The sequence below is a fragment of the Prosopis cineraria genome, unplaced genomic scaffold (genome assembly GCF_029017545.1).
Source record: "Prosopis cineraria cultivar Desert tree isolate PC_DT_omini unplaced genomic scaffold, ASM2901754v1 PC10, whole genome shotgun sequence".
NCBI classification, from domain to species: Eukaryota; Viridiplantae; Streptophyta; class Magnoliopsida; order Fabales; family Fabaceae; genus Prosopis; species Prosopis cineraria.
In genome coordinates this window covers 5,425,350-5,443,783 of record NW_026555341.1, presented here as the reverse complement: position 1 = coordinate 5,443,783, position 18,434 = coordinate 5,425,350, and the positions used below count along the sequence as shown (strand labels likewise).

Sequence of the window (18,434 nt, the reverse complement as noted above, 5' to 3'; positions counted from 1 at the left end):
ATTAAGTCAATATTTTGAACTTAAATTTTATTCCTTTTTTTTTATTAGAGTCACTTTCCTTTTTGTCTCTAGGTATTGTTAAAGATTTCTCTTAATACGAGGTGATGGAGATCATGCTTTGAAAAAATTAGTTTATATTAGAACATATAAAACTTCTCACTTTAAGAGTGGTTCTATAAAAATCACAGTAACACATAACGTGCAAGCTAGTCCTTATATTTGTTTTCTTCTTTAAAAACAAAGTTGAAGGTAGTAACATTCAATCTTTCACAACCAAGTCCTTGATTTTTTGGTTAAAAAAAAAAGGTCCTTGATTTTACTAATAATATTTGAGAGAAGATAATTTTAAACAAAATTGCACTGAAGCGTGAGAATTTCTATTGAATTATGATAAAAAATAATTTTAGTGAGATTGTTATCTTAAAAAAGGTAAGAATTTTTTAATTGTCAGATATTATATTAGATTTTGGCTTCCATGTTTTATAATAGAAATTCCCATCAATTAAGGACCTATAACATCGAGAGAGAAAAAAAACGAAAGACTTTATAAAAATATTAGTATTAAATTAAAAACTTTAATATTAAAATATAATAAAATGAGTCTTGAAATATAAAAACATTAGTATTTAAAAAAATTAATTTAATATTACTATTTTTATATGGTCCTTGTTTATCATTCTTCTTATGGTAGTTTCCCAGTCTCAGTTCCATGTCAAAGATTCAAATTTTTGACATGATCGTTTGTGACGGAGACTGCAAGCTTCAATTCTTCAAGACGTCACATCAAAACCAAGACAAGCCAGGGCGGAGGTGATGATGAGCTCTTGGTGGTTACCAAAAGATCACCCTTCAGAGACAAGGCTAGGAACAAAACCCATTCCCAAGATCGATAGTTTCCATGCTCAATAGTAGCGTTTACTCTCTCAAAAGCTTACTGGCAAAAAAATTGTTAGTCTCAAAAGCTTAGTTCTTAGCCTCATAACCTTCATTTAGTATATGTAATGATTTTTTTAGTCTTCAGTTTATTAATCTTTTGGCCCAGCAGCTTCCCTAAGTTATGCTAAACTTCAGAGGAGCCAGTGCTTTGGATGCTTGATTAACTTGGGTTTAGGGAGAAAAACTCAGTATCTCTTATTTTATCCCAAAGATTAAAGAAAGAAGGAACGAACTCAGTAAAATGCCATACCGTAGAATAAACTTCATGACGCCTATGCCATATAGAACACAAGAAGTAATTAACAACTTGTCAAATAACGTTTTAGACTCAAATAATTCCTAGATGCTATCGCCTGCCAGAAAAGAAACAAAGTTAATAATCACTGTGAAGAAGGAAGAGAAAACTATACTGCTATCCCACAACCAGAGACCTGTGGCTACATAAGAGCAAATTTGCGAGCCCTGTATTTGTAGATAATCGTGACACTACCGGGCTAGCCTATAGTCAACTTGGCAGAAGATGCCCTAAACTGCAGGGATTGCATTGCCGTTCATGTCTGAATTACCATATGAAGGAGTTGCATGAAAAGCTGACTGCCTAGAGGGTCCCTCAAGGAGTTTTAGTGAAAGAGAGGAAGGGCCAGATTCACCAATAGAGTCCCCTAAACTGAGTTTAGACATGCCAACCAATTCATCAACATTGATGGGGCTTTTAGAATGTACCGCAGTAGGCTTTAGCACCTCATGCACTGCCTCCTTCTTGATGGGCTCCGGACTGTATCCTGACCAATAAGGCAGAGGAAATGGGAAGAAAGGAGAAAAGTACGCAGGATATAGCACTGGGAACTGCGATTGTGACTCTGACTGTGACTGTGAGCTATCTGGCTTTAAAGAGGCAGAGTCTCCATCATTTGAATAAGCGGAATCCATAGATTCGCACTCTTCATCAATGGCCAGAGGAGCTGGCAAGGGGTCATTGCCTTCTGTTACAGCCTCAGGCTGACTAGCTGGCGAGAAGTCTTGTTCTGCCATTGGTGTGTCAGCAGTCTGCAACAAAAACATGGCAACAATATGTAAGAATCCTATAAGAAAGAGAAAGCACCAAAGAATGAGGGTGAGACTTAATTATTCTAATTATGGATGTTAATGATTTGATGCAAGAAAAATGCAATATTTATCACCAAACTACCCATTAATGCATAATTATATAAATAATGGAAGCATGCATGATGAGAAAAGTGAGAAACTTTAATGATATTATCAACTCCTCAGCACAATAAGATTGGAAATGACAAACTTTCAAATATGACAACTGACCATCTACGATCAGCAGCATATGACTATCTTCTTCATTATAGAAGTTAGAACAGGACAAACATGTCAAGAGAAGAAAAAGGATCAGATTTTCTTATGAATGGCCATGAAATAGGCTGTGTGGCATCATTTACACCATGCATCTTAGGGTTAAACATGGATACTAACTTCATCAGCAACAATGTCAAACAAACTAGAGCGTCTTTTCCTCCTAGACACATTGCTTTGCCTGATGAAATATTTCTGAGCATGGCTTGCTACTTGAGTAGGCGTCCTTGATATAACATAATTCCGGGCAATTCCACGCCAATCACCTTTGCCAAGCTTCTGCAATCCAAGTAAGAACAATCTATGTTCCTCCTCAGTCCACGGAACACCTGCATTTAAAAAACTACAATGAAACAAAAGTTTAACATGCACAATAAACCAATGGATTTCTGTAACTTGCCTTCAGTATAACAAACATTGACAGATCTACACAATATCATCAAGAAGATGGAATTACAAAAACCTCACTTGTTTTCTTTTAAAATTAACAGGGGGAATCTAGATAAAATTGAGCATCTGACTATGCAAACGTAATATGGTTACCAGTGAAAATTGAATCCACGCTCTCGTTTTCTAGGCTAGCATATTTGTGGGTATCAGATGCCATTCACTAAATTCCATTCCACGTTTCCTCATAAATAATGAATAACTTAAAACCATCTCAGCATTCATAGTGATCAATGGAAAAATAGAAATTTAGGTGCACGAATTTTGTGTTTCCATGCTACATAAGAAATTCATTCTCTCGCCCAACATGGATGGACTCAGTAATTTCCTCTCTTTTCAAAAGATCAGGTCAGTGAAAACTTGGCCTCTACACTGATAAGGATAATTGGAACCTTCATGAGCTATAGGAGCTGCTGCCTGCTGCAATTTAACGCAATGTCTGGGGACGGTTCTAACATCCAACGTTGTTAAATTTTAGAAACCATGCATCTCAGCTTGTTATACTAGCATTCTCAGGATTCAGTCATAAAAAGACAGAAACCATTGGAAATTTAGTCAACCGAAAACTTTGTGGCCCAATTATTTTCACAAGTTCTACCAGCAGGACAAATTCCCAGATCACACATTGATATAGTATTAATCGACAGAGCAAGCAAAATTAAGCGTGTATCATGATAGTAAATGCAGACTAAGAAACTCAAAAGCTAAGGACGTTAAAAGAACACTTCCAAAGCAGAGTCCGCCACGAAGACCCAAGGAAAATAAAACGAAGTGAAAGGGGGGGGCAAACAAACAAACAATCAAAATAAACGCTTAGACATTCGAATTCGAACCCTTCTTCCTTTCCCGGGAAACAGACGATGACCCAGGAACAAAATCCTCGGAGGCGTAACCGTCAGCGGCAGCACCATGATCAGGCGTCTCATCAGGCGAACCCGGATTGACGGACCCAGCATGATGAGCTCCGGAGCTTGACCCAGCATAGTGGCTGAGACTACTCATACTAGCACTCTTCCGGATCGAGCCATCAGTCAATCGAACTCCAAAGAGCTTGACACCGCGATTGGGGCAAGTCCTTGAGTTATGGCCATTGTGGCTGCAATGAGAACACCGCCGAGTCATACCGACGGCTTTCGATTCCGCTAAAATCAGATCAAACAAACAAACAAACAAACTAGACTTGAGCTCAAGCTTCAGAATATCGGGCCACAGGTGATACAAAACGAAGAATAGGTTGGCGCAGACAGAAATGGTGTTGTTCTGTGGTGTATTAATTGTTCGTTGCTCTCTCTCTCTCTCTCTCTCTCTCTCTCTCTCTCTCTCTCGGTTTTGGCAGGGATAAACAGAGGCGGCGGATAATGAAACGCTATCCATAATCCATATATCTGTTTCTTGTTCACCATTGAAACGGGGAAATTATATCATACTTCGCGGCCGTCTAGACCCATGGTCCTCGGAAGCACTGGCCAATCATGGAATGGTGCGTGTTGACGTGGCTGGTGCCTCAACCATCACAAGCCGCGTTACCACTCTGCTCTTCACTTAGGCATGTGATCGGTCCACCTGTTCACATAGTCACATCTCTTCTCTTGCTGAATCCAAGCTACCATTTGCATATGAATTGTCCAAAAGAAAATTCTAGAAATATAATGGAGCCCATCCTCACTTAAGTTTTTTTAAAAAAAAAAATCACAATGATAATAATACTTGAAACGAGCTCACTAGATTTACGTTAAAAATCACTAAACATGCACTATGTTGAGATTTTGTTTCGCTGATCAGGCCAACCAATGGTAAAAATATCAATGAGTGATAGGATAATAAAGCATGAAGGGGCATAATTAACAATTGGAAGATAAAAAAATAAACCTTCGAAACTGAAGTTGATTTTACTCATCATTAACATTGTGGAATTTTATACACGGTTTGAACATAACACCCAGTCCTTATCCAGTCAACTTTGAACAACTCCTTTCTTGTGCGGACGCCGGACGGTGACAATTGACCGTGTTTGATTGCAAATGCACACTCTATTAATTCATGACTTTTCATGGATTACAAGTCATCTACCGAACCACAAGCCACCTCCAATCTACCGTCAAATCCGCCAATTCACGTCTTACTTTTCTTTTTTCTTGATTAAAATTCCGCATCTTCAATTTTTCTAACAAAAACAGATTCAGTTTTATTACTGTTGATAAATCATTACACTCACTGATATCCAAAAGCGGAAAAAAAATATATAATACAGCCTACAATTAAGAAAATTGGAGAGAAATATCCCATCGAAGAAGCTAATAAATAACAAAGTCTGTAAGAAGGTGAATGAACTTGTGATGCATATCCATTCTATCAGTCCTAGTTCACATCGCAAATAGCCCAAAAAATAAAATAAAATAAAATAAAATTGTAGCATGGAATAATCTAAAGCTTGATCTATCTATTCTAAAGTGAAATCACTACACATTTCAAGGCTGTCATAGCACCCTTAGAGGCAAGTCCAAAGGTTTTCCTTTTATTTTTGTTTTTGTTATCTCTTTGGGATTATAAAAAGCGGATATCTCCTAACCGCAAAAGTCTCTGTTGTGTAATTTATCTAAGTAAATTAATAAAGTGTGTAAAGTTTTTCATTCGTACCGAATTTAAAATTTTCATGGACATTTAAAAAAAAATTTAATATCTTAAATATAAGATATTTTAAAAAATTAAGAATAAATTAATTCACTTGTTAAAAAATCTTATACTTAAAAAATATGAATTAAATTTTAAAAATTTGAAAATGTCATCAGTTCATATTAATATTTAAAAAAGTTTATTATTAAAAATTTTAAAATTTACAAGAGATTTATTATTAGTATACAATCATATATTATTGATAAGTATTATAAATTAATTATAACACAAAATATAATAAATATTGAATTATTTTCTTATTTTGGTCTTATAAAATGAGCAATATTTACAAAAGCCCAATTATTAAAATATTATTAAATATATTTATTTTAATATTATTATTTTTAATACTAATTAAGTATAGATTTAAGATCATGAACAGTATTTTTAAAAGTTGTATTTTTATTTTTTAAAAATAAATTTTTTAAATATATTTAATAAAATTTATTAATATATGATATTTTATTTAAAAATGTTTACACATGTCTAATTCTTTGAAAAGAAAGGGACGACGGGGCTTATTTTCTAAAAAAAAGAAAGTCAATGAAGGACAAAAGACGAATGAGCTTTTTCTCCCACCAAATAGAAAGCCAAGAAAAATAGAAGAAGAAGGACAATCAACCAGGAAAAAATCGAACGATGGAGACGGCGTCATCAAGAGAAGAAGAAAAAAACAAATATGGATAAAAAATGAAATCCAGCTTTGAATATGTGTAGAGAGACTCTACGTGGCATGGAGATTCCTCCAACTTAGCTTCTTCTTTTTTTTTGGCAAATAAGCTAATCTTTTTTATGCAAATATTAAATATAAAATAAAAATAAAAATCATTTTAAGTCTTTATTTAAAAATAATGCATAATATTATATGCAATTTTATTTTCGTATTTTATTTCTCTTTGCCCTTTTCATGGCCAATGGAACATTGAGCTTAACTTGGCTTAATTTATGAAAGAAGTGCATCATTTTAAATAATTTAATTATTATAAATATACAAATAAGGAAATAATTTTTCCAAATAATTCAGAAAAATCAACATCAATATATGTTACACGAGAAGTGAGTCATGACTCACGAATGGTACCATTTGTCTTAAATTCTGGACAACTTAAACTCCAAACAATACATGAATATTAGTTTCATTCAAGAATTGATTTTATCTTCTCATGGATAAATGAAGAGAGTTTGGACTCATGAAACCTGGTCCAAGGATTTAAGTGAAGAGTGCTTCAAGATTTATCTTTTTATATGAAGATTTCTTTTCTTTTATCCTTTATCTTTTGGGAAGATCACATAATTTTTTATTTCAAAATATTTAAATGATAATGAGATTCCACAAAATGTTAGTATTGTTTTCAAGTCCTCAGGGACTTTTTGATATTGATTATTTTTTATAAAATGACTAAAATACCCACAATTTAAAATAAAAAATAAATATTAATAATTATTTTAGTTTAAGGAATGACTTTTTTTTTTTTGCAATAAATAGAATGAAACGATTACAACTTTTCTTTGTGAAAATTTTATATTCATTAAATTCAAAGTGTTGTAAGTATCTATAATTATTTTAATTTAAGCAATGACTATCTTTATTGTGACAATGACTAAAATGAAACAAGTAATTATAATTTTTTCTATACAAATTTTCAATTCAATGAAGTTGTAATTTGTACAAGAAAAGTTATAATTGTTTGTTCTATTATAATCATTACCAGAATAAAAGTAATTATTACTTAAACTAAAATAATTACTGATATTTATTTTTATTTTAAATTGAGAATATTCTAATCGTTTCACTCAAAATCATTAATATTATAAAGGTTTATAGAGATTTGAAAATAATTATAGCATTTTATGAGACCTTATTGCCATGTGCATATTTGGAGGGATTTTTTTTTTTTTTGTCATTTTCCCATTATCTTTGACCATTTGAGATTTTAGCTTTGTTTTAATGTCTATTTTATCCTTCATGAGTAATTAAATCTACTAATTAGGAACAGGGATATAGCCTAAGGAATGATTAAGCCATTAATTAACTCTTTCAAATGAGATTTCAATTGTTATACATGTTTACAGATTTCAATTGCTTCCAATGCTATATAAACTCGTTAAATTTATTTCTACATGAGAATTGTTTAAGCATTAGAAAATTAGATATCTGAATATCAAGTTCTGAAAATGTAGTTCCCAGCCATGCCTTATTAATACCTTTGGCCCCAAAAAAAAAAAAAATCCATGCCTCATTAAAAAGCTTTCAACTATTTTGTGTTTTAATTGTGAATTTACTCCCAAAGACTTGAAGTGTATTCCCCTTTTTTTCAGGAGCATACTCAAAGATAAAGAATTAGACTGATAACAAATTAAAGTTTAAAAAAAATCGCATCCAAAGATCTGTGAAAACATGTTATTTGCAAACAAAAACTAATAACAAGTCACCATTTGTTTAAAAAAAAATATTTGAATTTTAATAATAATTTATTTTTTATTATTTTTTATTTGTGAATAACATTTTTCATATATCCTTGAATATGAATTTCCCTGAAATTTACCACTCAGCCATGCTGCCTTATAGGGGTGGAGGAGAATAAATTAGGTATTTAAAAAAAATAAATGAACGACATTTTAATGATTGAATGAGAAAAATTGCAATTAAGCCCTTATGATGTTGGTTAAAAAAAAATGTCTCTTATGATATTTCAAAATTTATCTGTCTTCACATTCACAAAAGGTGCTTTTAGGATTCTTTAATGATATTTTTGTGAAGAAAAAAGATAATCAACCTTTAAGTGGAAATTAAATTCTCTCACGAGGAAAAATAAGTTCTCATTTGCTTATTAAAATAAAATAAATTAAAAAAATAAAATAAAAATTAACTAAACCACTCTTTCCCTCATAATAAGTATAATAAAACTCACTAATATATACTACAAATATAAAAATTATTATACTTTTAAAAATATCATAAATTATGATTCTTAATTTTATGAATTAAATTACCTCCCTCCTTATAAATGCACTTACCTATCCTCTCTAATCATCTTATTTTTATTTTTATTTTTTCAATCCATTTTATTATATTTATTTTAGTGTGCAAAGAGGGCCTAAATTATTACTAATTTAAGGCTGTGAGTGAGGCTTGTATTTGAATAGGCATAAGAAACATAATTCAATCTTACAAAATTAGTGGGAAATATCAGAAAGAAAAAGAAAAGGAAGCTGAACGTAGTGAATATAACTGAACTAAACCAAGATAAATCATATGTTAATCCCTTTCAATTCCCCCGTCCACTCATCGGGGTAGGTGTGCCGCACAGGTGAAGGATGACAGACTCCTCTCAAGCTAGTGTCATTCAACGGAAGCACATTCGATGCTCATCACCTTGAACAAATTTGGACCGTTTGAATTTAATTATTTTTTTATTTTTAAAAATAAAAAATTATAAAATTTTAAATAAATATATTTTATTATTAATATGTATCATTCATATTTAATTAGATTAGTTTAAATTTAAATTTAATTTTTATAATTTTTATAAATTAACAATACAGATTTATTCTGAATTGTTTTAAATTTAATAAATATAACAAGTTAAAAATTTTAAATCTAAACAGTACAAACTAAATCTGTATAGTCAATTTATAAAAAATTATAAAAAAATTAATAAAATTTAGATCCATCTAATTAAGTATAAATGATATATGTTAATAATAAATATATTTATTTAAAATTTTATAAATTTTTATTTTAAAAATAAAAAAATAAAAAAGATATTTAAATTTAAACGATCCAGATTCGTTTAAGGGTGATGAGCCGATGATGGGTGCAGGATGTGCTCCCGTCATTTAATTTAGATCCTTGTACCTAACTAATAAAAACTCGTGATTGCTTGAGAAGCGATACATGATAATAATTAAAAAAGACATGTTTTAAGTGTTGGAAAGAGGAAAAAATTATTTTTTTAGTCCTCTATTTTTTAACTTACTCGTACTTCAGTCCCTCAATTATGACTTACTGTAACTAATTTTCTTAATTATAACTTCTATAACTCAATCCCTCAACTTTTAACTCACTTTTAATCCACTCCCTCAACTTTTGTTAGCTTTGTTTTTTTATGATAATTTAAATCTCATATCAAAAAGCAAGATGAGAGTATTTTAAAATAAAATATGAACATTTTTTATCCTTTTTATTTGATAAGAATTTTTTAAAAAAAATTAAAAAATAAGGATCGAGTTATAAGTGAAACAAAAGTTGAGAGATTAAATCATAGTGAGTCATAGTTGAGAGACTAAGTTACGGTGAGTTATAATTGAGAAAATGAGTTACAGATGAATTAAAAATTAAATAATTAAAAAATCATTTTTTTTAAAAAAAAGGAATTGCACAGATGACCAAAAAAAAAAAACAGAATAGCAATTGCAAGAAACCTGAAAAGTTAGCTAACATTTTGTTTGCTGATCTCGCGCAGTAACCACCGCTGGAGAAGCTCGTTCACCATCAAAAGTCAAGTTTCTGAAAACCCTACACCAAATATTGGATTTTAGCAAGCTTATTCGTTATCTGGCATTGCATATCAAGATTAGCTACAAAAATATAAAAGGGCCTACAGAAGTGACGTCCAGGATCCAACAAGTGACCAAGGGTACACAATAAGTGTGTATTTGATTTTCAACTTGTCAAAAATTTATTTAATAAAAATTTATTTAATAAAAATCAATTTAATTAAAGTCAGTTATTATAACAAAATTTGTATTTGAATATATTTTTTTTAAAAGTCAGTTTGATATATTAAAAGTTGTTTGATTTGTAATAGTGAAATATGCTTTTGAATGTACAATTATCAAAAAAGACATTAATTTATGATGATTTATAATTTTTATCATACAAATTTAATATATTTAAAATATTTAAAAAATGTGATAAAAATTTTAAACAACATAAATTTTGATCTATAATGTTAAAAATTTAATCTCTAATTATTTATATTTTTTAATTTGTAATTTTAAAAAATGTGATAAAGATTTGTAATTTTTACTATGCATTAATGCTAAAAAATAACATGATTAATTACTCAATTTATAATGCTAAAAACTTGATACCTAATCATTATTATTGAAATAATAATTATATTTTTAATGAATCAACTATTTTTTAAATAAAAGAATAAGAGATTAAATTTGAAATAATATAATTAAATAATATCCTATTTTTTAAATTCACTTTTTAAAAATTTTAAATGGTTACGTTTTAAAAATTCACTTTCAACTACTATTTAAATGTACGTTCAAAATGTACTTTTCTGTAAAATATTTTATCCAAATAACTTTCGACTTCCTGAAAGTAAAATTTTGCTTTTTGAACGTGAAAAGCAAAAGAACCAAATGGATCTTAAATGTTCAATCATCATATCTTTGGGTCATTAGACAGATGACGAAGTAAAACTCACTCAGACACCTCCGCTTTGAATTCGCTCAAAATATTATCAGTAAATCTACATTACTTTGATGAACAACATTGGAAATGGGAAGGAAATGGACCTTCAAAATTAATATTTCCTTCTCTGAATATCAGGTACACAACTATGACCAGTGTAGTCGTAAACTTGAAAATTTCCACCTTCCAAAAAGGTACAACTCTCATCCTAAAACAGCTCTTTCAACAAGAATGTTACCTATTCATTTCCAGATAATTTCCAGACTCGTACCAAGTAAGAGTCGCGCTCATCTCTTGGTAAATCTGCTACGTCTGGTTTTCCTAGTTGAAGTTGCATGATAAGCTATCCCCATAGCTCTTTCTAGAATCTTCTCTTCTTCCTCGTCACCAGTTTCTTCATCCGACCTCCACCTTGGTCCACCATTGGTGTTGCTTTTTTCAATAGATAAGCTGCCTTCCATATGGCTGAAAGAACAAAATACACCAAAAAAAAAAAAAAATTGCTGTCACTACATTTACTTAACCTTTTATGAGAAAATCTTAAAAAGAATAAGAACAACTCCCACAAGCATCTTTAAAACAAAATTAAAATTTATGGATCGCAACTCATCTAAACTTTTTCTTTTTTCTTTTTACAAGGGGCAAGGAAAAAAAAAAAGAAAAGAAAAGGAAGTGAGCAGAAGGAGAATCATGTAACTAGATCCTTACCTCAAAGAAACATCCATTGGATCATCAGAGGCAGCTGTGCTCCAATTTCTATCATCTCTCTGTGATTGAAATTTTCTGCTGGACATAAGCAGGTCATTCACAAATTCTGTAGAATCACCGACAGCAGATATAGTAACAGCATTAGCTGCAGCTTTCCAGGGATACATGGGACTGCCGTTTGAATTATGACCAAGAAACTGATTCCATCCATCTCCGGGTGAGATTTTATCCTGCATGCTGTCTTGGGAATTACTTGGCGATGTTCTGCTATATCCCCTTACAGGTGAACCATTAATGGAATGAATCCTGTGATTTCGTTGAGTTACAGCATCATATCTGAAACTTTTGCCAGTGCTACTTCGATATTTTGGCCTCCTCTCACTGTTGGTTAATAACCATTCATGTGATGATGCAGAACCAAATCTACCAAGCTCAGGGTTGATACTGGAGAAAGCCTGGCCAACTTTTGTTGGAGTCTCATAAGTTGATGACCGCAACAAGCCGATTGCATTGTCCACACCCAACACATGGGTAGAATTAGCAGATAAGGGGACCAATAAACTAGTCAGCCTGGAGTCCTGTATCTGAGGAACATCAGATTTAGATGGACTTTCAACTTCTACATCAGCGGTAGCAGCACCTTCAGTGAAATTTCCACTCCTCAGTTGTCGCTGCTTAACTTCAGGCAACAACTCCAAGCATCTATCCTGTATATCCCAGCAGCTCAATATTTCATAAATCTGCGTCATATGAGCACAAATGCATGCTGCATCTGACACTCTGCATGCTTTGTTGGTTCAGCAAATCTAGGAGTTTCTATTGTGAAACAAAACATATCATGTCATCTATTAATTTGCTTTGACTAATCTTGACAGAACTACCTCTATCTTCTCGAATTCTTTTCATGTGTAAACAAATTTATTAAAAGGGAAAAAGCTCTAAAAAGGGAACAAAGATAGAGAACACAGATGACAGAGAACATATACAGAAAGTAGGCCCGCCACAACGATTGTTATTTAATTCTACCTAACTATTGCGTTTTTGTATTTAAGCAATATTTGGGTAACGTCCTAAGCTTTCCTTTCATGCATTCAAAAAGTAAAATAAGATATAGCAGTAATCAATGATATATCCAGTGTGACACACACTCCTATTTATTTTGGGCAATTAAATTTCATTTACATGAAGGTTTCTGTCAATTTCAAAAAGTAAAATGTCAATTAAGACATTGTTTCCCCTCAAAATTCTCATCACTAAGCATTTATTTTTCATGGAATGTTGATCAAGGAATTTGTGATTCTGGGCACTCCAATTGAAAATTAACTGATGTTTGCCGTGCTCCAAAGGCCAAATACTACAAAACAAAATACGAATAGAAAATACCACATAAATCACTTACAACCAAATTAGCTCTCCATTGACTGAGTGTCCTTATTCTAGATAGAGCTTCTTCTCCAAAAGAAACTTCTGAAATTGACGCTTGCTCTACCTTTTCAAGTTTAAGATGAACTTGGTACGCTTCAGCATATCTGTAGCGCTGCAGAGAACAAGGACATTTTTTTATTTTTAATTGCCAGAAAATTGTTTCATACTTATTCTCAAATGCCAAGAAACATTTTAAGAAGATTATAGCAGTATATTTTCATTTGCAACAAAAATGGTGGCTCAAAAGGAAAGATACAACTCACATCAACTTTCAGGTTAATCCAAGTACTGAGCAAATTATGACCCACTGCTGAAAAAAATTGCAAACCACATATGATATTTATGCATGAGAGGCAAAGACAAGATTTTGTCATTCATATTCACTTATTTTTGCTCCAAAGATGACATGATGAGACAAGCACAAGGGCACCAAGGACTATTAAAAAGCAATCCCATAGGCAAGTGCCAAACTAAGCTTATATAGGCTCTGATTCCAGAAAAGGAATCACTAGTTAAGAGGTGAAAACACTTCTCCTGCATCAATAAGTTTGACAGGAAAGAATAAAACTAACTCCATCTTTTATGCCCATCAGAGAGGATGTTAATATTGAGCAAGCAAAATATGGAAACAGTGGACAATAGTGATGGTGGATGTGGAATTACATTTCAATTAAGGCCACAATTATCAGATTGGGTGAACATTAATAATTGAAGCGTGACATGCACAACTTTTAAGTTTTAACTGAGATAGACATAGGCAGAATTGCAAAGGTGCAACAATCAAAAGAACTCAAGACAGCTAGACAGCTAAACATTATCAAAAAATCAGTAGCATCAATCTTGGTTGCTGAAACAGCTATTTGAATGGCTTACTTGAATATAGAACACAACAAGAAGACTTCCAGTAGTCTTAAGGGGGTCTTTAACAGCATAATCCAAGAGGCACTTGTGTATATATTTCTCTTCATCAGAATTCCATGGCAACTCTATCATTCGGTCAACCCAGCTCCTCCTGATACAGAGCCAACAAATCTCAGTCACCAAGGCCTCGACCCACTCCAGCCAACTGCCATATTGACCTTTTAGTTTGTCCAAAGTATCCCCAGCTACTCCATGCATAAATTTTGTTTCCTTCACTCTGGTGTAGAGCAGTCTCTGATGCATAAAAGCTTCAGTCAGAAGTCCACACTCAACCCTCACCCTCACTGCAGTCACAGCATCTTGAAGCGAAATCAACTGTGATCCACCATCACGGCCAGCCCACCTTAAAACCATAAGAGCTGTATCAGGACTATTCCTTTCCAACAGAACTTCAGCAATTTTAGGATGTGATGCTGGGCCAGAAATTTCAGGAAGAAGGCGACAAGCTTCCTAATAGGATAACAAATTATGTTACTCTTAAAGGCAAAGAAGAGTCCACATTGACATCCAAAAAACAAGTATCAAGATGGAAAAAACTTCTATCTATTTGGGAAGGGGGTTCTCCGTACTTTGCCTAAATACTTTTTAAAGCTTACAAAGCATCCCAGATATTGGATCATTAATAAAAAAGAAAGGACTCAAAACATTAAGCACGTAAATATAATATTATACGACTTGAAACCGAACACTTCTTCTAACCACTCTTGTTTCAAGGTCAAAAGGGAAGTTTTAATATAAAACAGTATCAAGAAAAATAGGACATTGATCATTCAAGTCAAAAGAAACCAACGGATCAACTTAATATAAGAATTTATTTGAGGCCAAGACAAAACCATCATCCGGACTCAACGAGCATAGTAATATATGCAAGTTACCTGTAAAGCCTCTTCCGTGTGATCATCTAGAAGATAGAATATTAAAGACTCCAATAACGAGTGCCTACTAATTCTAAAGGTAGCTGCAAAGTCCTCCACTATTTCTCTCCATTCTTCATCTGGAATTGACCAGTGGCGATCATACAAATAATACAGAAACTATAGAAATTAAGGAAACTAATCAAGCAATACTCTAAATAATGGCAACCATTGAGAACTCATGACACAGGAAAAAGTAAGAGGAAAAGGATACAATGGCTTGCTTTGCGATCACCATATCAGAACTACCACGCAAAAAGAGTAAGTCAGCAGCAGCTCGAAGATTTTTGAAGGGATAGCAACCCAGTACCCCATCAGCATTAGCCATGAAAATTGATGTACCATCCTTCTGCAAGGAAGCAACTGTCAAACCCTCTCCAATGTCCTTTATCAAACCCTCCTCTAATTCAAGATTATTTAATGCATCTTCAATAAATAAAGAACCATCCTGCCATGTTGATTCCCCAGGTGGACTTATTGCATTGGGCCAAGCACGCCTGATTGCCGCTGATTTCCGTTCACGTACATCTGAAGCCCATGATGAAATATCAGCAAAACGAGATCTCACAAGCTCCAAAAATTCATGTCTTGTACACCAAATAATAATCTCCAGATGCTGGAAGGAACAACACAATACGAATTAGTCACTAGAATGTAGATTGCAGTCAGCTAATTTACATGACCTCCTGATAACTACCATAATTATGGGAGGGGTAGACAGATAGAGGTAGAGTATGACCATTACACACTTAATAGGTCACAATCAATGAAATAGTAAGATTAAGGGCAAAATATCGACCGCTTAAGTCCATGTTATATGTGTCAAGCTAAATTAAAATTATCCAGCAATAATAGCATTTAAATAGTTAATTCACTCTTTCCATGATTTGGGATGCAACCAAAGCCACCTTGCATTGAATATATAATTGTCATCCATACTTTTCAAGATTAAGGATAAAATATGTTAAAAACAAAAGTTAGAAAAAAACATTAACAATATTCATCAACCAAATTCTTGATTTTGTGTCATTGGGAAGGGGGAAAACAATTAATAAAGTAATCTCATGAATAGTTATGCAATCACTCCACTGAATGCAAAATTTTGCAAGCAACTAGACCTGCTTTGTCTTTGATACACTCTCCTGGAGATTGTGCAGATCATTAAGTTGTGCTGAGACAGTGCCCTTGAAAGATGACTCCAAAACTTCTAGTACATTAGATATTCCAGCCAAGTGTAATTTAAATTTAAGAAGTGAACTCAATCTATTTATCATTCCTCCAATGTCAAGACTATCTAGTAAAAATCGTTAAGAAACATAAAGATTTAGGGAATACAACAAAAAGCACAGACTAAAATTAGCTTCAAATATCAACAACTGAAAAGGCTTCAGGATACAGATTTCATGTAATTCAGATATGACGTTTTCAAATGTCCTCTTGCACCAATCCTTTACCACCACTTCATCCAACAAAAATGCAATGACAGGATCGCTCGAAACTGCAGTCTCATCCATACATACATCTGTCACGTCTGTTGAAATTCTGTTAAGGGGAATGTGCAGTCTCCACGTAGGAGGGGAAGCAAAACATTGATGATAGTTTAAGGTGATAATATTAATAAAAAAACTAGATACGTTTCATTAATTATTTAAAGATGCTTCTTCAAAATATATTTAATTAAAATTAACCTCTATACCTAAACAGAGGGCTGGCATTAAAAAAAAAAAAAAACAGAGAGACAGTATGGCCATTAGTGCATATTCTAGCCATTTGGTTTTTCTCTTTTCAAGCTTTTGCTTGCCTATGTTATATAAAAAAAAGATGGCATGCATAGAAAAGGATACAGTGACAGATTAGAGAAACCAAGTTATTCTCAAGTGCAACATCAAACAAAGAATAAAGTCGTTGGACATCAGCAGTTAGCTGTTTCTCCCTGTCTTCTATTTCTTGAAACCTCTCATCACATCTTTTAGATATAAGACCAGCTTCAATGCACTCATAATAAAGACGTTGACGCAGTCTAGTGCCAGTCTTGGGTACCGGGATTCTACAAATTGGGCAGATATCACACCTTTGACTACATTCTGCACATAGAGAGGCATGCCCACATGAATTCAACAAATGGTGGACATAGCGGCCACAGCTTCTCAAGTCTCTAGTTGCCCGGCAGCGCTCAATTTTGGCTTCCTTGCACAAGTCAATTAAATCAATGGATGCTAAGTGTTCCAATGCTTCCTGGAATTAGATGTTAGAAGCCATAAGTATTTATTGATGGTTAGTATATGACAGAACTTCATGGGTAAAATGAAAAGGAAAAAAATCATCTACAAGATGTTTCGTGCTTAAACAGGCAAGACGCTATGACCAGGCTTCAGATTAAAATGACAGCCCTGTGAAACTTATTTTTGGGTAATTCAGTGAACCATGTGACGAAAAGAAAGTTATAATTCAGAAATTTTGAGGACCAAGGGCCTCATAATATTATAAATAGGTTCAGCACATGACAAGTATTCACTTGCTGAGTACTTTCCAAATACGACTATCACTTCATAGATCATTATTATCACAGCTCAACAAGTTCCTACCAAGATAAATTCAAACACTTTAAGGACGAAGAACTTCATGAGGCTATGAATAGACCGAATACTTGTTATGTACTCTAGTTTTGTAGGTTACAGCAATCACCAACGGAGACAATAAAATAATTAAAGCAGTCTCGGATTGCAGCATACACTTTTGAACTACTAGATTCATCCGACTACCCAACTTGCATCGTCTTTTTTTGAACATCCGAGAGTATTTCAAAAAAACGTCAATCCACCCTAACATCGAAAAAGAATGTCCACAGAAAACATACAAGTCCGTTACTCCTATCAGAATTTTGGAATATCAGGCCTTAACGCTCTGATCATGTTCCGTGCATTATAAATTGACCTCAAGATCCAATATGAACTAAGCTACACAATTAAGTTAAGAAAACCAATTTGTGGTTGAAACGGCGACAGCTAGGGTTTACTCGGTAGCTCCAAAAACGCTATACATGAAATTGAACGGACAGTTACCTGAACGGATTGGTTGCCGTAGTTTGGTTGCAAAGTAGTTGTAGAAGATTTAGTGCTGGCGGCGCCACCGGTGGGTCCGTTGAGTCTCCTATCCATTTTCAACACACTGTCCAAACGGTGCCAGGGAAGAATTTGTCGAAAAATCCAAGTGGAAGGTAGCAATAAAATCCGGGACTGCGAAACAATGCGGATTAGAGTCCAGTGAATAACCCCATTGACGCTCAATCAAAGTTCCCTCGAGAGGGAAATGCAGACAGATTGGAACGCCTTTGAAACACCTCACGAACGTTGCCTCCCCCACCTCCCCTTTTTTCTCTGTTTTTTTTTTTTTTTTTGAAAATTGCATTCAGGTGCTGTGGAGGAAATTTATTTTCAAAAAAGCCTCGCAAATTTGATAAAATATGTTCAAATCTCAAATTATATTTATAAAAAGAAGTTTATTATAAAAAATTTATATATAAATTTTTTAAAATACTCTTAAATTAATAATTGAATCTTTAATTAAGTTATTAATATGTAAGATTTAAAACTCTCTGTCCAAAAAAAAAATGTAAG

General features: G+C 33.0%; 2 protein-coding genes across 2 annotated transcripts; both read right to left on the bottom strand.

The window, feature by feature from the left end:
• Nucleotides 1-1,188: 1,188 nt before the first annotated feature.
• Nucleotides 1,189-4,118, bottom strand: LOC129321254 (transcription factor KUA1-like). The gene is made up of 3 exons (XM_054966965.1): nucleotides 3,579-4,118; nucleotides 2,419-2,627; nucleotides 1,189-1,983 (listed from the first exon to the last, which is right to left on the bottom strand). Exons 1-3 carry the CDS (start codon nucleotides 3,865-3,867, stop codon nucleotides 1,462-1,464), a joined length of 1,020 nt encoding a protein of 339 aa, XP_054822940.1. The 5' UTR covers nucleotides 3,868-4,118; the 3' UTR covers nucleotides 1,189-1,461.
• Nucleotides 4,119-10,842: 6,724 nt separating this feature from the next.
• On the bottom strand, nucleotides 10,843-18,200 carry LOC129322370 (E3 ubiquitin-protein ligase HOS1). The gene is made up of 10 exons (XM_054968696.1): nucleotides 17,880-18,200; nucleotides 16,662-17,052; nucleotides 16,214-16,348; nucleotides 15,936-16,111; nucleotides 15,032-15,433; nucleotides 14,779-14,937; nucleotides 13,856-14,353; nucleotides 12,957-13,094; nucleotides 11,558-12,264; nucleotides 10,843-11,314 (listed from the first exon to the last, which is right to left on the bottom strand). Exons 1-10 carry the CDS (start codon nucleotides 17,973-17,975, stop codon nucleotides 11,137-11,139), a joined length of 2,880 nt encoding a protein of 959 aa, XP_054824671.1. The 5' UTR covers nucleotides 17,976-18,200; the 3' UTR covers nucleotides 10,843-11,136.
• Nucleotides 18,201-18,434: the final 234 nt, after the last annotated feature.

Bases quoted from the DNA above. Each gene is read 5' to 3' on its own strand.
- LOC129321254 (XM_054966965.1), bottom strand. From the start codon at position 3,867: ATGACTCGGCGGTGTTCTCATTGCAGCCACAATGGCCATAACTCAAGG. The intron at 2,628-3,578 runs GTTCGAATTCGA...TTTTAAATGCAG, and splicing joins TTCCCGGGAAAGGAAGAAGG to GTGTTCCGTGGACTGAGGAG. The intron at 1,984-2,418 runs GTTAGTATCCAT...TTTTTGTTGCAG, and splicing joins TTGACATTGTTGCTGATGAA to ACTGCTGACACACCAATGGC.
- LOC129322370 (XM_054968696.1), bottom strand. From the start codon at position 17,975: ATGGATAGGAGACTCAACGGACCCACCGGTGGCGCCGCCAGCACTAAA. The intron at 17,053-17,879 runs GTAACTGTCCGT...ATCTAATTCCAG, and splicing joins ACGGCAACCAATCCGTTCAG to GAAGCATTGGAACACTTAGC. The intron at 12,265-12,956 runs GTAAGTGATTTA...TGGGATATACAG, and splicing joins AATGGAGAGCTAATTTGGTT to GATAGATGCTTGGAGTTGTT.